This window comes from Vanessa tameamea, chromosome 27, assembly GCF_037043105.1.
Source record: "Vanessa tameamea isolate UH-Manoa-2023 chromosome 27, ilVanTame1 primary haplotype, whole genome shotgun sequence".
In the NCBI taxonomy this organism is placed as follows: Eukaryota; Metazoa; Arthropoda; class Insecta; order Lepidoptera; family Nymphalidae; genus Vanessa; species Vanessa tameamea.
This window is the reverse complement of record NC_087335.1, coordinates 1,822,312-1,841,725: the sequence shown is the minus strand read 5'-3', so window position 1 is coordinate 1,841,725 and position 19,414 is coordinate 1,822,312. Positions and strand designations below refer to the sequence as shown.

Here is a 19,414-nt window from a genome sequence, read left to right as displayed (position 1 = left end):
AAACTTAGATAAAATTACCAAGGAATAAAGAAATATTAAGTTTGTGATATTTTAACTAAAACAACGCAACAAAATTATTGTATTCAATTCAATGTAATTAAATTATTCGTATGGAGATGTCTTAGTTTTAGGAACCTAAGCTACTCACTACAGGCACTGTTTTAAGACCTAGACCAAGCTAACTCGGATACAACATTTGACTATTTCATTAATGAAATCTTAAATTTAAATGTGTATATTTTAAATTTACTGAGATCACTAAACTAAATTAAACTAATAAATGCTATGTACAGTTATTACTTACAACATAGCGTCAATTACGTAAAGCTGAGTCGTCACAAAGTAAATTTTGTGTTGTCAACATATGTTGGTGGCAAAAGTTTACGAAACTGTGCATTTGTGCGTGACTTTCTGAAGAATGACAAAAAGATGAAAACGCAAACATTGCCAGCATTTTAAGTGAAAATTCACAGCGAGAGAGCGTAATATAAGAAAAAATCTATTTGGATTGCAAAAAGATAATTAAAATGGAATAAGAAACATAATTAAAGAAAACTTAGTTGACTAGTCCAATGCTGCATGAATCTGGAATGCTCGTCAAACGTATCAAACTCAGGCGTAGCAAAAGCTAAAAAAAAATTGTAGGATAATGAAAAAGACGAAATCAAAGAAGGAATGTAGAATGATCAATTTCAATCGAATTTGTACATTTTCCGAAACTTGGGCCATTCGATATCCGAAGTTTCAGAGATTTGAATTTAATGAAATAAGTGCCAAAAAAACAACGAACACTGGTATATGGCACTTTAAATGTGTCTATTTATAATCGTATTTGGATATTGGCACTTTTTTCGCATAATGTGATGTCAAAATTAGATCGTCCTGAACCATAGACAACTAAGTGTTTTATCTAGAACTATGTTGAATAGAGGAGTCATCATCCGCAAAACTGGCTCTATTTCGCCTCTCACATCTCTTCTGGTGCTGTCTTATGAAGGCGCTTAGCCTGTTCAGCAAGAACTGCTTATCGTGACCTTCTAAAACCAGCTGGTTCTTAAGGACTTCAACCATATGCCTATTGGCTGCGGCCACGGCCCAGTAATAATACAAAAAGAATAATAATATAGCGAACGCTGGGACAGCGAATGTCGATGTACCAATCAGGAAAACGAACTCCCTGATCAAATATGGAAACGCCTCGAAGGTTTCCACAACAAAAGACCAAACGGTCTCGTAACCTCTGAACGGACCGCAGTTCCAAGATGGCGATATTTCAGCTACCGAATACGCAACTGGCAAGATCGATATCACAAATCCGAGCAGCAAAACCGACATAAACAATGACTTCGACTTAGACGCTTTGTACACGATCGGAGACGGCGTACAATTCGTTAAGCAGGCGAATTTTTTTATGTAGAATATGAGAAAACAGAATATTGTACCGATGATTGGTAGAAACGGACAGAAAAATGCGCCCATCCAAACTATGGTCTGGACATAAACTATGTCTAAAACGTGTTTTGGAAGATAAAAATCCTGCGTGCCGATTATCTTTAAGCACCTGCTGTTGCTGTGTCTGGCTATGAAAGACCTCGGGAGATTGATGAAGAACGTCATCACGAACTGTAACGCGAAATCCGTCAAGAGCAGCTTATACAACTGCTGCCCGACGTATGTTTCCCAGCACTCCTGTCTGAACTCCTCGTCGAAAACCGCACATCTAACTCTATCAGGATCAGAGATTTGTATGTATATTTGACTGAGCAGAACAGCCAGCGACGATAACCGTAACAAAACGGTTCTTAGCAGCGTAATTATAATCGCATTAGCCGGCGTATACGTTTCGAATTTTATCAAATAACCGAATATTTCCGGTATGAATATATTCAAAACCCCTATAGCTATAAATGGAAGAAATTCGAGCAACGTGTTACGAAACCGCCAGATCGAATATGAATTGTCCCTATATGGACTTAAGGTCGATTTTTCCGTAATATTTTCGAATTCGATTTCCATTGAACTGAACTGTTCCTCATTCAACTTGTCCATCGCTTGGTTGAAAACTACGTATATAAGAATCCCAGAACCGACGAGTATTACGAAAACTAATAAGTTAATGAGTATCCTCTTTAAATGCATGAGTATTTGGCTCTCTCTCGTTCGCGACTGCTTCTCTTCTTTGTACTTCTCTTCTTCCAAGCATCCTTTGACTTCGTTGTACAACGCTTTGTGTTTAATTTTAGCTGATTTATCGTTATGGATACAAAAATCCCAGCCCCCGAACACAAGATTGCAGTACATGTAGAACTGCCCTTCGTTTTCCACTAATCTCTCCTTGAACCCCTTAGCTGCCGTTTTGACGATGGCTATCAGGGAGAAAAGGATCCAGGATATGGGTATTAAAATATACGCTAAGGGCATGTTGTAGAACATTTCGGCGTCCCACAGTTTTTTAACGAAGTAAGAGTAAACTTGGTCACTATAGACGCCGTAGAATAGAATCGTGCGTTCCATCCAGCCCGTACCCTGAATTAAGTCTAATATCACGTTGTTGTCCGTCAAGTTCCGCTGCAAGTAAGCCTGTGAACAGCATATTGTTGAATTCTCGACGAACTCGTCGCAGTCGTGTTCGACTTCGACGAGAAACACATTTGGCAGAATAAGGAACGTTACGACGAATATCGATATCGCTAAGTTTAGAAACAACAACCACCTCAGGAACAGGAAATACGACACGACGCCCGTTCCGAACTTCCCCTCGATTTCCCGCAAGGCTGATTGCCATAATTCCAGTTTGCCGACGATTTCCGCGAAACGTATCCGAAATCGATGCAACACTTTGCGCTGCCTCCATTGCAATTGTTCCAAACCCTGTAGACGAAGTTTTGTCGCATTCTGGAAACAAATTTAACTATTAATAATAATTAATTTTTTGGCTCGTATATTTCTAACCGACTGCAAAAATGGAGAAGGTTATCATTGTGATTTGTGATTTTTTTTTATTATTATTGTTCGGAAAGATATACTTCCCTTCCGTTTTAGTTGAAATTTTAAAGGTTTGAGCTAAATTTAAACCACATTTTGACTTTCCAAAAATAATACATTCATCCGTTCTAAAACCAATGATAAAACGTAATATAAAACAACATCTAGTTATCATTTCTAAGTAATCTCGTAATCAGACCAGAAGCGAAGTTTATTGATATTGGGCCCTTTTAGCACCAGACCACACACGGATCTAAATATAAATATCTGAGACAAAATCTTCATTAATTACAGAATCAATACACTCGGTTATTCGTTGAAAAGAATCTACCGCCGATTCGGAAATAAATTGGAAAGAACTGAAAAGAAGCGGCGAAAGAAACGGCGGAAGCATCATTATTTTTGTAACATTTTTTTTTTTTTGGTTTTTACGAAAATATATCAAATTTATATTAAAAAATGAAGTTAAAATATGTCATTTTAACTTCATTCGAGTTTATTTGTTAAAGAAATTTATGGGAGCACGTTATGAATTCCACGAAGTAGATTGCCTTTGTGACATCCACGAGTTACAACAAATTTTATAATTGTCAAAAAATCCTTTCCATTCTTGAAATGTCATTATTAATGATGAGCGTGCTTCGAGTGTGATATTTACCTGTAGTCTTGATTTTATTTCGAGTTTCTGATTCATGGGCACCGGCATGGCTTTAATCTGCATGATCTCCTCCCAAGTCCGTTCCTCATTTGACAGATTTTCTAGAACATACATATCATCACAAATATCTTACTTGGTGGGGAAGTAAAGCTACCACCGGTTCGGATTGTAGATTCTACCGAGAAGAACCGGCAAAAAACTCAGTAGTTACTCTTTTTCAACATCTAAAAATACAGTCATGTTAGTTAAATACAATTATATAAGTATGTCATGTCTCCTGCCTGGAAGTCAACAAGCATCAACTCCACGCTTTTTTATCATCAATATAATCTTGTATCGAATAATATGCCCTCTTTACCAATGTACTTTTTACAATTGACTTGAATCTATGAAAGGGCAAAGTTAAAATAAAATACTTAGTATCGTTGTGTTATGGTTTTAAGGTTGAGTGAGTCATTTTAAGTGCAGGCACAGGGAGATAACATCTTAGTTCCTAATGTTGGTGGAGCATTGGCGATGTAAGGAATGGTTATTGGTTAACATTTCTTACAGCTCTGATGTCTATGGGCTTTGGTGATAAATCATGGTGGCCCATTTGCTACCGGCTACCTCACCATAAAGTCAGCCATTTATTCACATATTATGTTAATCAATATATTATACAAATTTGTATGTATATTATACAAATTTATTGCAATATTTCAAATCAAATCTTATAAGAGTCTAAATGTCTCTAGAAGATCGCTTATAGAGATAGGGTCAATTTTCTGGTATATTTGTTTTTTTTTTTTTTTGATAGATGAATACAATAAAGTCTTGGCCATGTCTATCTATAAAAGCCTATATTATATTCATAAAAAAATAATGTTTCTTTTTTTATTGCATATGTTTTTAACTTAGTACAAAAATTTTGCAATAAATACTTCGCGAGTCAATTGCAAATTGGAGACCTCGTGATGTTAAAGGCTATTAATTGCAAGTTATTAATTGATGATAATACAATTAATGACTAAACTGGGCGATTTGATAATGAGTGCGTCATTTAATTGTAAGCGGTGAGTTTATTAGCAGAGTTTACGGAATCTCTTATTGGTACGAGTATTCATTTATATTTAAGTTTAATTTCACATAATGTAATGCGATTCAACGAGAAAATGCTGCTAGCATTCTTGCCACAATTCCACGCGGACAAGATATACACATATAAAAACTCTTTTTAATTAATATTTGAATACATTTAAGGACTAACTGTTAATTATCTTATGTAAATAAAAAAATCACATATAAAATTTATGCTGTTAATTTGTCGTTGGAGTTCATACACTTGACGAATACTATTGAGGCTTGACCGTTTGACGCATATAATGGCTGGCATTCATTTTTCTTATTGATATTAAAGAGGCATACGAGAAATTTGAATGTACTGTTTTGTTGGATAATTATTGGTACGCAAAGACATCTAGAAGATTTAAGTGACTTGTAAATGTTCTTCTCTTGGGCAAAAGCCTCTCAAATCCCATCGATGAGAAGGTTTCAAACTTCCAAAGCCGGTTGGTGGAGATACATCTGGTGGAATTTCCGTCGTGCAGGTCACGCTGTTTTCCTTCACCACCGAGCACAAGATACATTTTAAACACTTCTATCACGAAATCTCAGTGCTCTTTGTCCGTTTTTGAATACGCAATCTTCGTTTAAAAACCACGTGTTCTAATCACTGGTTTCAAAAGTACTACAGGTTGTTTTTTTTTTAATGATTATATATAAATTATTAATTATATTTGAGAACATTTATGCTGTCTATATTAATTCCTTTGATGTACATTTATGTTCACGGAGATTAATAAGCAGTGCCTGCTAACGGTACAATACTGTCTACGATGACATTGTTGGCGCAACGCTAACGGTACATCTCATTTTTTTGCTTATGGTAGTCATAGAGTCACGTGAATGTTATGTGTTGTAATAGTAACTAAGGCGAGATAGTTGTAAAAAAAATTTATGTATGTTACTGTAAAACCTAAGATTTACCAATTCTTAATGGTAAATGCCCAAAACGGTTTGCGATTCGAACTTTTGCCACAATTCACTTAGTAAATCTTAGGATTTACGTTTAAGGCACGGTAAACGTCGAAAAAAATCGTGTCATAACGTGTTATAAAATAATATCCGAAATGAAAATAAGTTAAATAGGTTAGGTCAGTTATTTAATTACTATAAGTGAACGATGGCCAAAGTTCGAATCGCAAACCGTTTTGGGCATTTACCATTAAGAATTGGTAAATCTTAGGTTTTACTGGAAAATCTTGGGATTTACCGTAGTCCGAGCTTTTAAAGTAACATATATACAAACATTTCTGAAGTATTTTTACTTGAATAATAATGATGTATATTTCTTTATACCGTTTCACGAATCAAACTTCTAAGGAATAAAATACTCGCGTCTCATTTTTCGACGCGCGGCACACATAAGCATGACTAATCCTGTAAGATTAACCTGAGAAATGATTTGACCAATGGAGTCGCGCGCATTACCAAACGAGAGCACACGGGGTATTTACTTCGAGAGCTCATTTCGTGGAATGTATATGATCTTCAACAAGAGAGAGAGAGAGAGAGAGAGCTATTCTTTAATTTTATATATAACTTACCTGATAAGTCCGGCAACATGGAGAGGTGTATGTCGCGACTCTGCGTTGTGCGCGCGAAGGTCGATTGTCTGCGCTCGTTCTGCGACCGCGCGCGCTTTGACGTGGTCGCTAGGAATTATTCCGATATATAATGAACGTCACGATACAGTTATAGAAATTTTACCATTTTACTTTCAGTATAAAATAAAATAAAATAAAATAAAATAGCCTTTAATGCTGCTTCTTCTTACAATAAATTGATAAATGTCTACTTGTTAAAAACTAAATATATATTCTAATTCTAATTTATATTAAAGTGATCGGCAACTGGTTGCTTTAGTTGAACAGCTTGTCTGTCGACAAAGGCCTCCTCTAAAGATTTCCACGTATTCCTGTCTCTTGCTAATCGGCTCCATATTGGGCCAGCTATTTTCCGCAAGTCATCTTCCCATCTTTTTTTTTGTCTGCCTCTACTTTTTTTTCCATCCCTTGGATACCATTCTGTTACTATCCTACTCCATTTTTCTATATTTTCTCTCGACATATGCCCCGTCCAACGCCATTTGAGCTGTCTGTAGGCTGTGTTTGCATTTTTAAATTTGGTCTTTTTCTTAATTATTTGTAGTTTTACTCTATCCCTCCTTTTTATACCCAAGATGCTCCTTTCCATCGAATTTTGGCACACTTTTAATTTATTTTCTTGTAAGTCTGTTAACGCCCATGTCTGGCACCCGTATAGTAAGCATGGTATAATACATATTTCGTATACTTTCTTCTTTGCTGTCATTGGCATATCTTTATCCATAAATATTTCCTTAAGAGACCAAAACTTTTTCCAAGTATTAGTTATTCTTCGTTCTATTTCTTTATTCATGCTGCCATCTATAGATATAAGTTGACCCAAGTATATATATTCATTTACATATTCTATTTGTTCGTTATTTACTAAAATCAGTTCGTTGGGTACTGCCTGTTGGGAATTCGTCATAATTTTGGTTTTCGTTAGGTTCATTGTCAGGCCGGCCTTTGAGCTTTCGTCGGATAATTGCTGTAACATTATTTCCAGAGTTCTTGCATTCTCTGAAAATACAATCAAATCGTCTGCGAAGCGTAGGTGGCTGAGATTTTTGCCATTTATATTGAGGCCAGTTTTAGTCCAGTACAGATTTCTGAAAATCATTTCCAGCACCGCTGAAAATATTTTAGGTGATATCGGATCTCCTTGGCGTACACCTCTTTTAATAGGAAATTCACTACCTGCAGATTCAAGTTTAACTTTTGCTGTACTCGCTGTGTATACATTTTTAATTATTCGTATGTATTTTTCTTGAACCCCTTGCCTGTTCAGAGCGTCCCATATATAGTTGTGTTCCAATGTATCGAACGCTTTGTTGAAGTCTACAAACCCTATGTAATATGTTTTATTGTATTCACTATATTTTTGTAGAATTTGTCTGAGAGTGTGTATGTGATCTATAGTAGAGAATTTACTTCGGAAACCAGCTTGTTCCTTAGGTTGGTTTTCATCCAATGTATTGGTGATTCTGCTTAGTATGATTTTTGAAAATATTTTATAAATATTGGACATTAAGCTGATCGGCCTATAGTTTCCTATATCGCCCTTGTCTCCCTTCTTATGCAGCAATATGATTGTTGATTTGGTCCAATCTTCCGGGATGGTTTCCGTTTCGAGGATTTCATTGAACAAATCTGTAAGTCTAGGGGCCATCACTGGTAAAGTAATTTTTAATAGCTCGTTTGTGATTAAATCTGATCCAGGTGCCTTATCTAGTTTTTGGGATTCGATAGATTTTATTGTTTCTTCCTTTAGAATTGGCTCAATTTCCTCTTTATTTTCTGAGTTATATTCCTCTATAACTTGTTCACTTTTACGACTTTGGTATAGTTTTTTGTAGTAGTCCGTTGCAATTCCTAGTATTTCTGATCTTTTACTGGTCTTTCCCCTGTCTTTATTTTTCATATTTGAAATCCAGTCCTTTTTGTAGTTTAATTCTTTTATTGCCTTCTTTATTCCTCCTGTTTTTTCTATATGTTTTCTTAACGTTTTTAACCGTTTTGCTTTTCGTTCTTTCCTGAGTTGTTTACTAATTTCCTTACTTATTTCTGCTATCTTTTGAGAATTATTATTATTATTATTTTTTCCTTGTTGTATAAGTTCTTTCCGTTCTTGTAATAATTGCTTGCTTTTCGATGTTATTTCTATTCTACTAATCATATTTACTTTTTTAGTTTCTAACTTTAATTGTTGGAGTAGATTGGTGTATTTTTCTTGAGTCGATACATATTCGTTTTCTTTTTCCCCACTTTTCAAGGATATGTCGAGGTTGGTCAGAAGTAAATCAGTATCACCGGTGCATTCAATGGTTTTAAAACTGTTGTGGAATTTTCGTGCTCTTTTAGCACGTGACCCTGATAATTTTGCTCGAACTAATCTATGATCTGAGTTGAAATTGAAATCGTTTATGACAGATAGATCCTTAAAAGCTTTTACATTGTTAGACATTATATAGTCGATCTCGTTTTTATACCGGCCATTAGGAGAGATCCAAGTCCATTTCTTTGTTGTTTTCTTTTTGTAAAAACTGTTTAGGATGCTTAGTTTATTTACAATAGCAAAAGATACTACCCGAGATCCGTTACTACTTCTATTGCCAAATCCATGAATTCCTATGGTATATTCTTCTCCATTCTTCTGTTTGCCAATCTGTCCGTTAAAGTCTCCCATAACTATTACGTTTTTATGTGTATTTGCAATGGTTGATTGTAGATCTTCGTAGAATTTTTCGACTTTTGTTAAATCTTCTTTTCTGTTTGGTTCGGTAGGCGAATACGCCTGAATTATAGACCATAATTGTTCTTCCTCTCCATCTACAGGTAATTTAATATTGAGAAGTGCTATCCGTTCTGAGATTCCTTTGAGTTCTTGTATGTTTTTGGCAAGATTTCTTTTGACCAGGAATCCGACTCCGTATAAACCGGGCGTTTCTCCAATATGGTGCAGTATGTATTTTCCATGGTCCTCTATTTTTTCTCCAAATCTCCTCACTTCACTAATACCAATTATGTCCCATTTTATTTCGTCCAACGCTAATTCTAGTTCTTGTAGTTTTTCCGTGGTTCCTAGTGATCGACAGTTTAAAGTCGCTATATGTATATCATTATATCGTATTCTCTTTTTATTTTCTATCTTTAGAGGGTCTTGGTCATTTTCCCCCACGAGGACCAGTCGGCTTGGGGGAGTTTGGTGGTTTCTAATTAAATGGTTTTCTGTATTAAGTAGTTGCGTTTTCCGGTTGCCGATAGCTAATTGTTATTGCCTATTATTATCCGCCGTATAGGAAGAGAGAGAGTTGGATCTGCCTCTCATGACATCAAAAGCGTTACGCCTATTGTCTTGTGATGGCATCCAGGTTTGTTTCTTAACTTTTGTATTGTCTCGCGGCGATGAAGATATTTCTCTTTTTCTTTTTTCCTTGGTTGTATTATTTTCCTTTACCACAAGCTTGTCGTATTTCAGATATGCGAAATTTCCTTTATTTCTTTCTTCATTCAGTCTAGTTTGTAACAATTTTCTCTTTTCCAAAACTTCTTTAGTATAATCCTCTGTAACATATATATCTTTGAGATTCTTTCGGACTTTCATTATTTCATTTTTCTTCCATGCATTAACAAAGGAGAGCAGAACCGGTCTCGGCTTTACACCTGGGCTTCTCTTACCGATGCGATAAATGTTGTTTATTTCAAAAGCCTCAACGTTTATATTAATGTCTTTATTGAATATTTTCTTCACCTTTTGTATTAGCCCAGACGTATGTTCTTCTTCCTCTTTTAGTCCAAAAATAATAATGTTGTTTTGCTTCTTATCTCTTTTCAAATACTCAATCTCATTTTCAAGTTTATTTATTTTTATCTTTAAATCTTTGTTTTCTTCTATAATAGGTTTTATTTTTTCTTCCATTTTCTCCATAATTGAATTTGTTATAGACTCTTTCAACTCAACGGTCTGTTTCTGCATTTCGATTTTCATTTTATCAAACAAAATTTGAAATTGATCATCCATGTTTAAGTTTTAACTTGTTTTCGTAAAATGGAATGCAGCCGTCGAAAGGTAACTTTTAAGCTGGCAACACCGATTCGATGAACGTCATAGACAATATCAACCTGACAGTATTGCTATGACGTATGTATGATGTTTCTATTAATACTGTGTGTAAAAAATCTACCCTCAATACGGTAACCGTTGGTTTCTTACTTTGTTGTTTTGTTGTGATATGTTCTATTTTCACGTTAATCACGCCAGAGTCAATATTTACACAAATCCACTGCACTTATAGTTATGTTTTTCAATACTCGCTGTGTCCGATAATCCGTAAATGTTTTTTAATTACAATAAGTTTGGGGACTACACTACAACTGTGTTTACGCTTCGAGCACAGGAACCGGAAAAAACATAAACAAAAAAAACTTTCAGTATATAAGTTATTTTATAACAATTATTAACATAACATAATCTATTACTTAATACAAAAAGTATTAAATAAAAAACGTATAATATCAATTTCAACATTATATACGAGTTTCAGTAGATTATATTTATTCATTATAATTTTGCACGATTTTTGTCAAGTTTCACCACTTGACCACGACATTCCCAAGTCTGACGAAACGTCGGACGAAGTCTATATACAAATAGACGAAGATAAAACAGTTCAGCACATTTTCTCCTCGGTTCGTCAAACGAAATCTTCAGCGTTAACAATGAAAAATATTTAAACTCGTATTTATTTGTTAAAATTCTATATTATTTATATTTATTATTAAACAAGCTTTGACTACATAATTATTCCTGCTATTAAATAATCTTTGAGATATAAATTAAATCAAGATATTAACTGTTGCTTCTCAACATATATTCTGTAATGTTACGTATGCACGGAAATATATTGATGATTTTGTGAGAAATTTTGATACTCATAGCATTGGTACAAGGAACAAACACTTAATACTGTTACTCGACTCCATTGAGTTTGCAACTGAGTTTTCTGAGGTTGGTTTTACAACAGGATCTCTTTTACCAAAATTAAAGAAATTGCAAAAGACCACTTGCGTGTGAAAAGTTATTATACAATTAGTGAGTTCGTGGCTAATGAAACGATCGACTCCTGGTTATTTCTTTGTGAAATTAATTCAAGTCAAAGTCAAAAGTCAAATATATTTAACCAATATTAAAGTGTTTCTCTTGCTTATTCATAGTCAAATATCTACTACCGGTTCGGAAATAAACACATCGGACATGAGAAGAACCGGCGAAAGAAACTCAGCGGGATTTTTTTTAATGTTTATGTTGAATAACAATAAATATATTTTAGTTATTTGAAACAGTGTGCAGGCGATCATCTCATTTCCAAAATGTGCTGTCAACTAAGAAGTCATTATTTTCATAACATCCTTTATAGCACAAATGAACTTTAACGATTCTTTTAAATTTTACAATTGAAAATTTTGGACGTTTTCTGGGATCCTGTTTAAAAACAACACAGTATGTACACACAATTTTCATTCCGAACCGGTTTCAATGTTAAACGTGCCCAGTGAGTGTAATATCTAAATTGAATAAAGGAATCCTGGTTTATGTGTAGACAATGTTATACTTGCAAGTTCTTAAAGAACATCTGGACCAGTGTTAATGATAATTTAGATAAGGCTGTGTTATCATTGTTATTTCTTCAAAACAAACAATGTGCTGCGATTGATACAATTTAAACAAATTAATATACTTATATTTGATTCAGAATTTCTTGGAAGATTTTCTTTTTCGAAAAACAAAAGTATCGTCTAAAAAACGTGATAATATTTGATAACAATTACATCAAATTGTCAGGAATAAGAAAATCGCTAATCCAAGTAAAAAAAAAATGATTTCATTTCGCAAGTATCAAAATTGCAAATTTTAGCTCAGTAAAAGTTGTGTGGAACCGGTTTAAACTAGTATTGTGTGGCGCTTGCACCACAATAGAAGTTAAAATATTAGGAGATGGTACGGATGTCCATAGGTATGTGTTAATGAGTAATTTCAGTGTTAACTGTGTCACAGGTGACAGCGTATTCCGGCCCAATTATTAACGCACAATTAAATGTTTCAAACATAATTTAGAATAAATGAAAGTTTGGAACATATTTTTTATATTTATCTATATTAATATTATAAATGCTAAAGTAAATCTGTCCGTCTGTCAAACTGCACTACTCACTAAACCGAATTCGATGAAATTTGGTATGAAGCAAGATTGAGCTCCAAGGAAGGTAATAGACTATTGTTTTTGCCTAACACCTAACGAACATCCCCTAAAACACGAACATGTTTTGTGTCCCTGTTATATAAAGTATACTCACTATTCCTGGCCTGCTTCGAAGGCAGTAGAGTTGCCAATTTAGCTGCATCAGCCCTCTGTAAGTTCTCAAATAGTTCCTGTTCACCCCCGGGGTAGAGTTCTTGGTAGAACTCACCCCCTGCTTCCTCCCAGCCCTCATGACGCTTCGAGCGTTTGTTCTTGCCGCCAGACATTTTTTATGTCATTTTTATCTGTAATTATTATTATATTATGTTAATGTTTACTACAATAGATTCCAACCAATAAAGGCAAAGGCCTATTAAACATCGAATCGACGCGATATCATTGGTCGAAGGCTTGAATAGTCTATAATACTTATGGATTTGCGAAAAAATGGCGGTTTAAGCGTCGACGAGACTGTTGCCGGAACTTTGGAAGTAAGTTTAATGTGGATACACGCAGTTAAGTGGGATGGTGTTCTATTATAAATAAAGGCATATTAATCAAGCACTGTTAGTAGTGCACTATATAGCTGAGCTATTAGTAAATCGCATGGAATACGTTAATCTAAGGTTTGTTTATCTTCTTTCGTTCCTCGATTGGAATAGACTAGTCTCCGAGTGAGGGTCAGGTGCTCGGTTAGGATAGAGTAGTTGTCACCTTCAGCCATACGTTCACCACCGTTAAGCACCGTAATACGCCACCAATCATAGCAACTCAGATGTCTTGATAAACTGGTCCCTCGCTCTTATACTCTGATCGCTTTAATCAATTCCGAGATAAACGGAGAAGATATTACTTTTCGGAACTTTAGAGACTTTAGGGAAGACAATAATTTATATTCAGTTTTAATTTAATCGAGTTTAGTTAATAACGATCCAATTACAAATATAAAGCTTATTTTCTACTTTTGGGTTAAGACCTCTTTTATTAAAGAGAATATTTGGAACTTGGTGATATAATTTGGATATAGAGGTAGGGGACGACCAAAGAAACGATAGATGGATTGTGTGAAAGACGACATGGTTAGAAAGAATTTTACGTGTTGATGACTTGGAGATGACGTCCGACAGAGAAGTATGTAAGAAGAAGACATGCTGCGCCAACTCCAAGTAAAATTGGGATAAGGGCAGGAGGATGATGATGATATGATTTGGAACTTGGTGAATACAGGTAACACATTTGCATAGAACACATACAGGATTTCTCACGATGTTTTCGTTCACTTTTCAAGCACAAATAAGGCACATGAAAATATGTTTGTCTGCATTTCACAACATGCAATTATGTCCTAATAATCACACATACAACAATTCCACAATGACACAGTGTAGTTGCGTCATATATTTTTACCTCAGCATTAAATATTTATTAATTTACATAAAATATGAACCAAATACTCGCAATATTAAAAAAAAAAAGAACAGTTTTTATTCAGTAGTCCTTTGAAAGCAATACGAGCACCGCACGATATGACGTTTCAGACGGGATATAATAAATATACTATCGTATATAATTCTCTATTAATCGATTGACTCTATTATCGCTTATCAATGTTAAGGTAATCGTTATATGTGTCAGGGTTGTAAACTTTTTTTGGCCGGATGACTCTTCACTGCCCCATAAGCCCTTCAAACCTGAACACAATAATTCTGAGTACTGATGTTTGGCGGTAGAGTGTCTGATGAGTGGCAGGGTAACCTACCCAAACGAACTTACAGAAAACCCTACCACGAAGTAAATTTCAATTATTTATTCAACCTTAAAATATTTCTCGTGAAGAGGATTTATACAAATAATATATTTATTATATGGTGCAAATAACCCGGGCTTCGCGCGTTGGGGGTTAATAATGGTCAAGTCTGAGACCATCAGTGAGGCGCCTCAGGTCTCTTAAAACTTCACGATTTCCTCCTGACAAATTTCGGCCAAAGCGGTGATGTTCATGGTAACCGAAAGGTAAAAGACATTATAGCGCGCAAGCGCAGGTGAATTTTCCTAATCCGATTGGACGGCCAAAGCGACCATAACGAAAAAACTTTAAGCGGTACAAGACAATCGTATCGACAATTTTCGACAGAAAAATTCAATAACTTTTTATCGGCCCAACCTGAGATTCGAATCCAGGATCTGTTGATAATCACAGTTCAATGACGCCGAATGCGTCAATTAAATTTCGCAACTGAATTTTAAACCAGTTTCACCGATTGAATTGGTTGAAGCCTTGAGAAATGGTATGTGTAAATAAATACACATGTACACTTCGAGTGTAGACATATAAACAAAATGACACGTTTGTACATCCTTAATCATTCATTATCATTATATTATCAATTAAATAGAAAATATATATTTGATTTTAATGATAAAAATTGATATAATTATTGATTATTCATATCTGACGTTTTTTGTTGTTGTCCAATGTTAATATCAGAATTCAGAGAAATTAAAAATAAATAAAAAATAATATAATTCTGAGTAAAATAGTTCGACCGGTCTAACCGAAACTGGCCAAATGTAGGATAATCAGTTACTCTCTAGATATATACAAATACATACTTATTTATTTATTTATTTATTTATTTATTTAACATAGATTTTAAATAAATACATACAAATACATATATAAAAATACATGTTTGATTTTTTTTTCTTCGTGCGTCATTCACGTGCAAACCATTGAACGTATCGGTACTCGGTGATTGGTCATACTCTATGAGTAATGTAGTATGACCAAGCACCGAGGAATCGGCCGTAGATGGTTTATACGCTATTATTAAAAAAAAAAAAAACTAGTGGCTGTTGACATATCCCCCTTTTTTACAAAATTTCCAGCGAAAAGGTCGAACGACATCTAGTAATCAATACAGATTTTAAAGTTTTTATGCTTGAACATTTGTTACTCAATCAAGCAATAACGGTTGTACGGATTTGGTTAGAGATAACCTATACCCTCCCTGACTTAACTTTAACCCCCTCCTCCAAAAGAGTGCACAGCCTCGAATGGAAGCTTTGTAATATACAAATACAAAATAGAGAGTATCCTCGCACTCCTGTAATGCAATAGGATGACCTACAATTCAACCGAGCTCAGTTCAGCAGCAGAACCAACGACTTTATGTTCATGAGTGTAACATATTCCCCTATATAAATGTACAATAACAAACTACAGTTTTGTACTGCAACATTTAATCATCATAAAGACTTCAAAAATTGGAACCGATTAATCCATATCTTCTCCATTATGCATTGATCAGTGGCAGAATACTTGGCACGTCAACCAGAATAAAATACCATAAAACAAAAGAAAAAAAAAATACTGATAATCAAAAGGGCGTCATAAAAACGGAATTCCCCACTATAAAATATCTTATTCATTAAATGTTATCATATGAAATTATAGCATGATAATATTTACTACCAGACCAATAACATTTGTTAGACTATACAATTTAATAATACCTAAATGGGCAATGACCTCCAGTTTTTTTATTAATTCATATAGCAAAATGAGCAATGATACAACAAATTATGCCTAAAGATAACAAATTATACAAAACAATGACGAGTTTATTTGCCTGGGGGTTAATGTTTTTTATATACAAATAAGCAAAGTAAAAACAGTTTAGTACCTTTGTCGCTTCTGTTTAGCAACAATATTTTTTTGTAATGTAGGCTTAGTAGCCATTAAAGAGCTATTATTTTATTAATAAAAAAGTTTTGTTGATAAGAGTATAAAAATAATATGTTTAAAACATGTAAATTCATGTAAAAAGTAAAATTACTGTGTGTAAACGGCCCATCGCTGAGGTAATGCCTATTCTCCGTTACACTTGGAGCTAATTCCACTGTGTTCATTTAAGTTTCCCTAAAATATTCGATTAAATTTCAATCAATTGAAGACTACTGCTATAATAAATAGATGAATTAGCCGATAAAGAAATGTGCTTAATAGGTGTACTTAATGATAAATACACAAATGTCAAATATCTAACACAAACTTCTATATGAATAGCCCTATAGAATAATTATTTCGTCGATTTATAATTTATCCACAGCTCCTCATATTCATAAATTACCTATATGAAGATTTTAAAATTAATAAATACCATGCCATAGATGATGGTGACCATATACAATAAAGTAAAAATGTATAATAGAAAGATTATCATACAGTTATCACAAAATATGTAATTTTCTTGTGCATCATATATATATATATAATGTTATTTCTCACTATATGCTATTTCTCATTATAAGGCAAATAGAAACAACATACATATATCCAATTCCCATCAAACAAGTGTAGTTAAACAAACTAAAGTGGAATCCATTTATAATGACATCGAAGGGAATTGACAAACATGTCATAATAAGCGAATGTCACACAAAGTGTTTTGTAAATATATATATATACCTATATATTTTGCACGTAATATGTATATACGACACATGTATGTATGTACTATATTTTAATGTAAGTAATCTGTAATTTTGTCTGCTTTTGTTTTTTCATTTGTAATAACACTCTAATACTATTGTGTATAGAAGACATAGCCATGGTCAAATTATCATTTTCAATATTGCTATGAACAAATCTGCAGACGACCTTTGAGTGACAATTACTCATTCAGATTAAAAACAATGAGCCAGGACGAACCTCACCAGGAACATTACTGAAGGTGAAAAGAATCATGTCGGTCACTATAACCGGACACAATTTATTAAAAATGTGTAATAATAAGCGAACTGTCACTATAAGGAAAGTCATTATATCCGACTTTTTTACAAAGAATTTTATATGAGAGCCAAACTTCGTGTAATTACATCATTATAAACGGTTGGTCAATATAGGCGGAGTCATAATAAACGGATTCTACTGTATATATTTACATACTCCACATAATTCACTAATAATTCTGCAATATTGTGCAATACCTTTGCTAAATATATTTTTATTTATAATACACAATTCAACTGAAATACTGTAAATAATTTTATTGGCAACATTCAAAATGGCATTTTTTGCAAATCCATACTGAATAACATAGAATATTTAAGCTCTCGACCAATGATATTGTGACAATTTAATATTTCGCTTTAATCATCTTGCCGTTGAAATTGACTATCGGCACTGGTACTCAAGAACACAAGAATCATATTATTCTGACCCTCAAATATTTCTTATCACAGATTTATAAAAAAAAAGAAAATAATATATATAATTATCTTGAAATAGTTCTCACAAAGGAGAGAGGTTATTGTATATTTTTAAGCTGTTTTAGTAAAAGATCAATTGTTTTTTAATTGTAAACAATTAATAACCTATCTACATTAGTAATTTAATTAAAAAGATATTAATTAAAATGATCTTTCTACACAATCAAAAGTGCTAATGTTATTTAAGTTTTGTGGCATAAAAAATTAAATTAAAATTATCATAAGTAGACTCAGATTTATTAAGTAAAATTATCCAAATATTTTATTATATAATATTTTATTTATTTTTTATATCCTGTTTTTAATTAATCAACTTCGAGGTGTCATTGAAATATGGATCACACTCATATGTTTTTGTATCAATTCTACGAAATTGATGAATCGCAAGTTTCAATTAAAGCTAATATAAAACTTTTATTAATCCATCCTTTACCTAATTATTGTCTAAATTTAGTTTCTTGCCTTTGAGGAAAGCCTTTCTAATATGACTATTGGACTATTTTTAGCTTATTACTTACGTTTTTTGTTACGAGTGCTAGTTAAAACGTATAGATCACGAAAACTATTCAGTTATAACAATAGCACAAGCCTTGAAATTTTTAAGTGTTTTATTTATTATTAAAACAAAAGATGGTTAAGAAATGATGTACAGAAAACATTGCTGTTGTTTTTTTTTAAATATTTATTTACGTAGCTAAAGTCAATGTTACTCACCTCAATATAGCGTTGTAAATATCCAGTATGAATGTTACGTCACATTAGAATCCTCTCATTATTTGCACACATTATTTTTTCGTATAAAATCACAGTTTTTACACCATGACTTTTAATGAACGAGCATTCAGACCAAAATAGTGGTCAAGGAGTGGTGCTATAAGTTCTGAAATCGAGCTAATAAAAATTCGTTTTACAAGAATCACATTAGTATTTGACATTTAGTTAATTAAAAAATATATATTAAATATGTAATTATCTCTAAATTTCTGATTCCATTTTTATATTTTGTTGATTTTTTAAATATTTTGTATAGATATTACAACTGTAAATCCGTTCTACGAAATGAACTTCAGAACGCACGTTCCTAATTACGTATAGCCGTGAACTGTCATACGTGTATTGTTGTTCGAACTCGGAATGAGAACTTATGATTATCTACTAGGATATCTACCTTCAATTAAATATTATTTACAATTTATATCAATGTTGTTTCTACTTTTAAATACTAATCTAAATATAATTAGCTTAAATGACTTTTATCTTAAGTAAAAACTTTAAATGTTACTAAGACGTAGCCTGCTATTGATTAAATTTTGTTTCGCACAAGCCATGTTAGAAAATACTTTTATATTCTAACGACCCCATGGCAGTAAGCGGTAATCAATTTTTCTATTGGATATTAGATGAAATCGAGCTGTGAGGTGCCTTTAATATAATTTCCGCAAAACTCCGTTAAAAAACGACGACTGTCTATCGTTCGCGTAAACAAATCTGTAAGGAAATTTCCTCCATGCAATATCCGGTTTTGTCTCCTATTGGCTGCTTTTCGCGGCAATTTGCACAACAACCAATCG

General features: G+C 33.4%; 2 protein-coding genes across 2 annotated transcripts; both read right to left on the bottom strand.

Annotated features, from left to right (window-relative positions):
* Positions 1 to 56: 56 nt before the first annotated feature.
* On the bottom strand, positions 57 to 18,767 carry LOC113404906 (transmembrane channel-like protein 7). Its single transcript, XM_026645981.2, has 5 exons — positions 18,558 to 18,767; positions 12,685 to 12,874; positions 6,292 to 6,399; positions 3,644 to 3,744; positions 57 to 2,895 (listed from the first exon to the last, which is right to left on the bottom strand). Exons 2-5 carry the CDS (start codon positions 12,854 to 12,856, stop codon positions 907 to 909), a joined length of 2,370 nt encoding a protein of 789 aa, XP_026501766.2. The 5' UTR covers positions 12,857 to 12,874; positions 18,558 to 18,767; the 3' UTR covers positions 57 to 906.
* LOC113395300 (uncharacterized) lies at positions 9,602 to 10,351 on the bottom strand. Its single transcript, XM_026632869.2, has one exon. The coding sequence runs from the start codon at positions 10,349 to 10,351 to the stop codon at positions 9,602 to 9,604; it is 750 nt and encodes a 249-aa protein (XP_026488654.1).
* Positions 18,768 to 19,414: the final 647 nt, after the last annotated feature.

Bases quoted from the DNA above. Each gene is read 5' to 3' on its own strand.
- LOC113395300 (XM_026632869.2), bottom strand. From the start codon at position 10,351: ATGGATGATCAATTTCAAATTTTGTTTGATAAAATGAAAATCGAAATG.
- LOC113404906 (XM_026645981.2), bottom strand. From the start codon at position 12,856: ATGTCTGGCGGCAAGAACAAACGCTCGAAGCGTCATGAGGGCTGGGAG. The intron at 3,745-6,291 runs GTAAGTTATATA...TGTATGTTCTAG, and splicing joins CATGTTGCCGGACTTATCAG to AAAATCTGTCAAATGAGGAA. The intron at 2,896-3,643 runs GTAAATATCACA...ATTTGTTTCCAG, and splicing joins AAATAAAATCAAGACTACAG to AATGCGACAAAACTTCGTCT.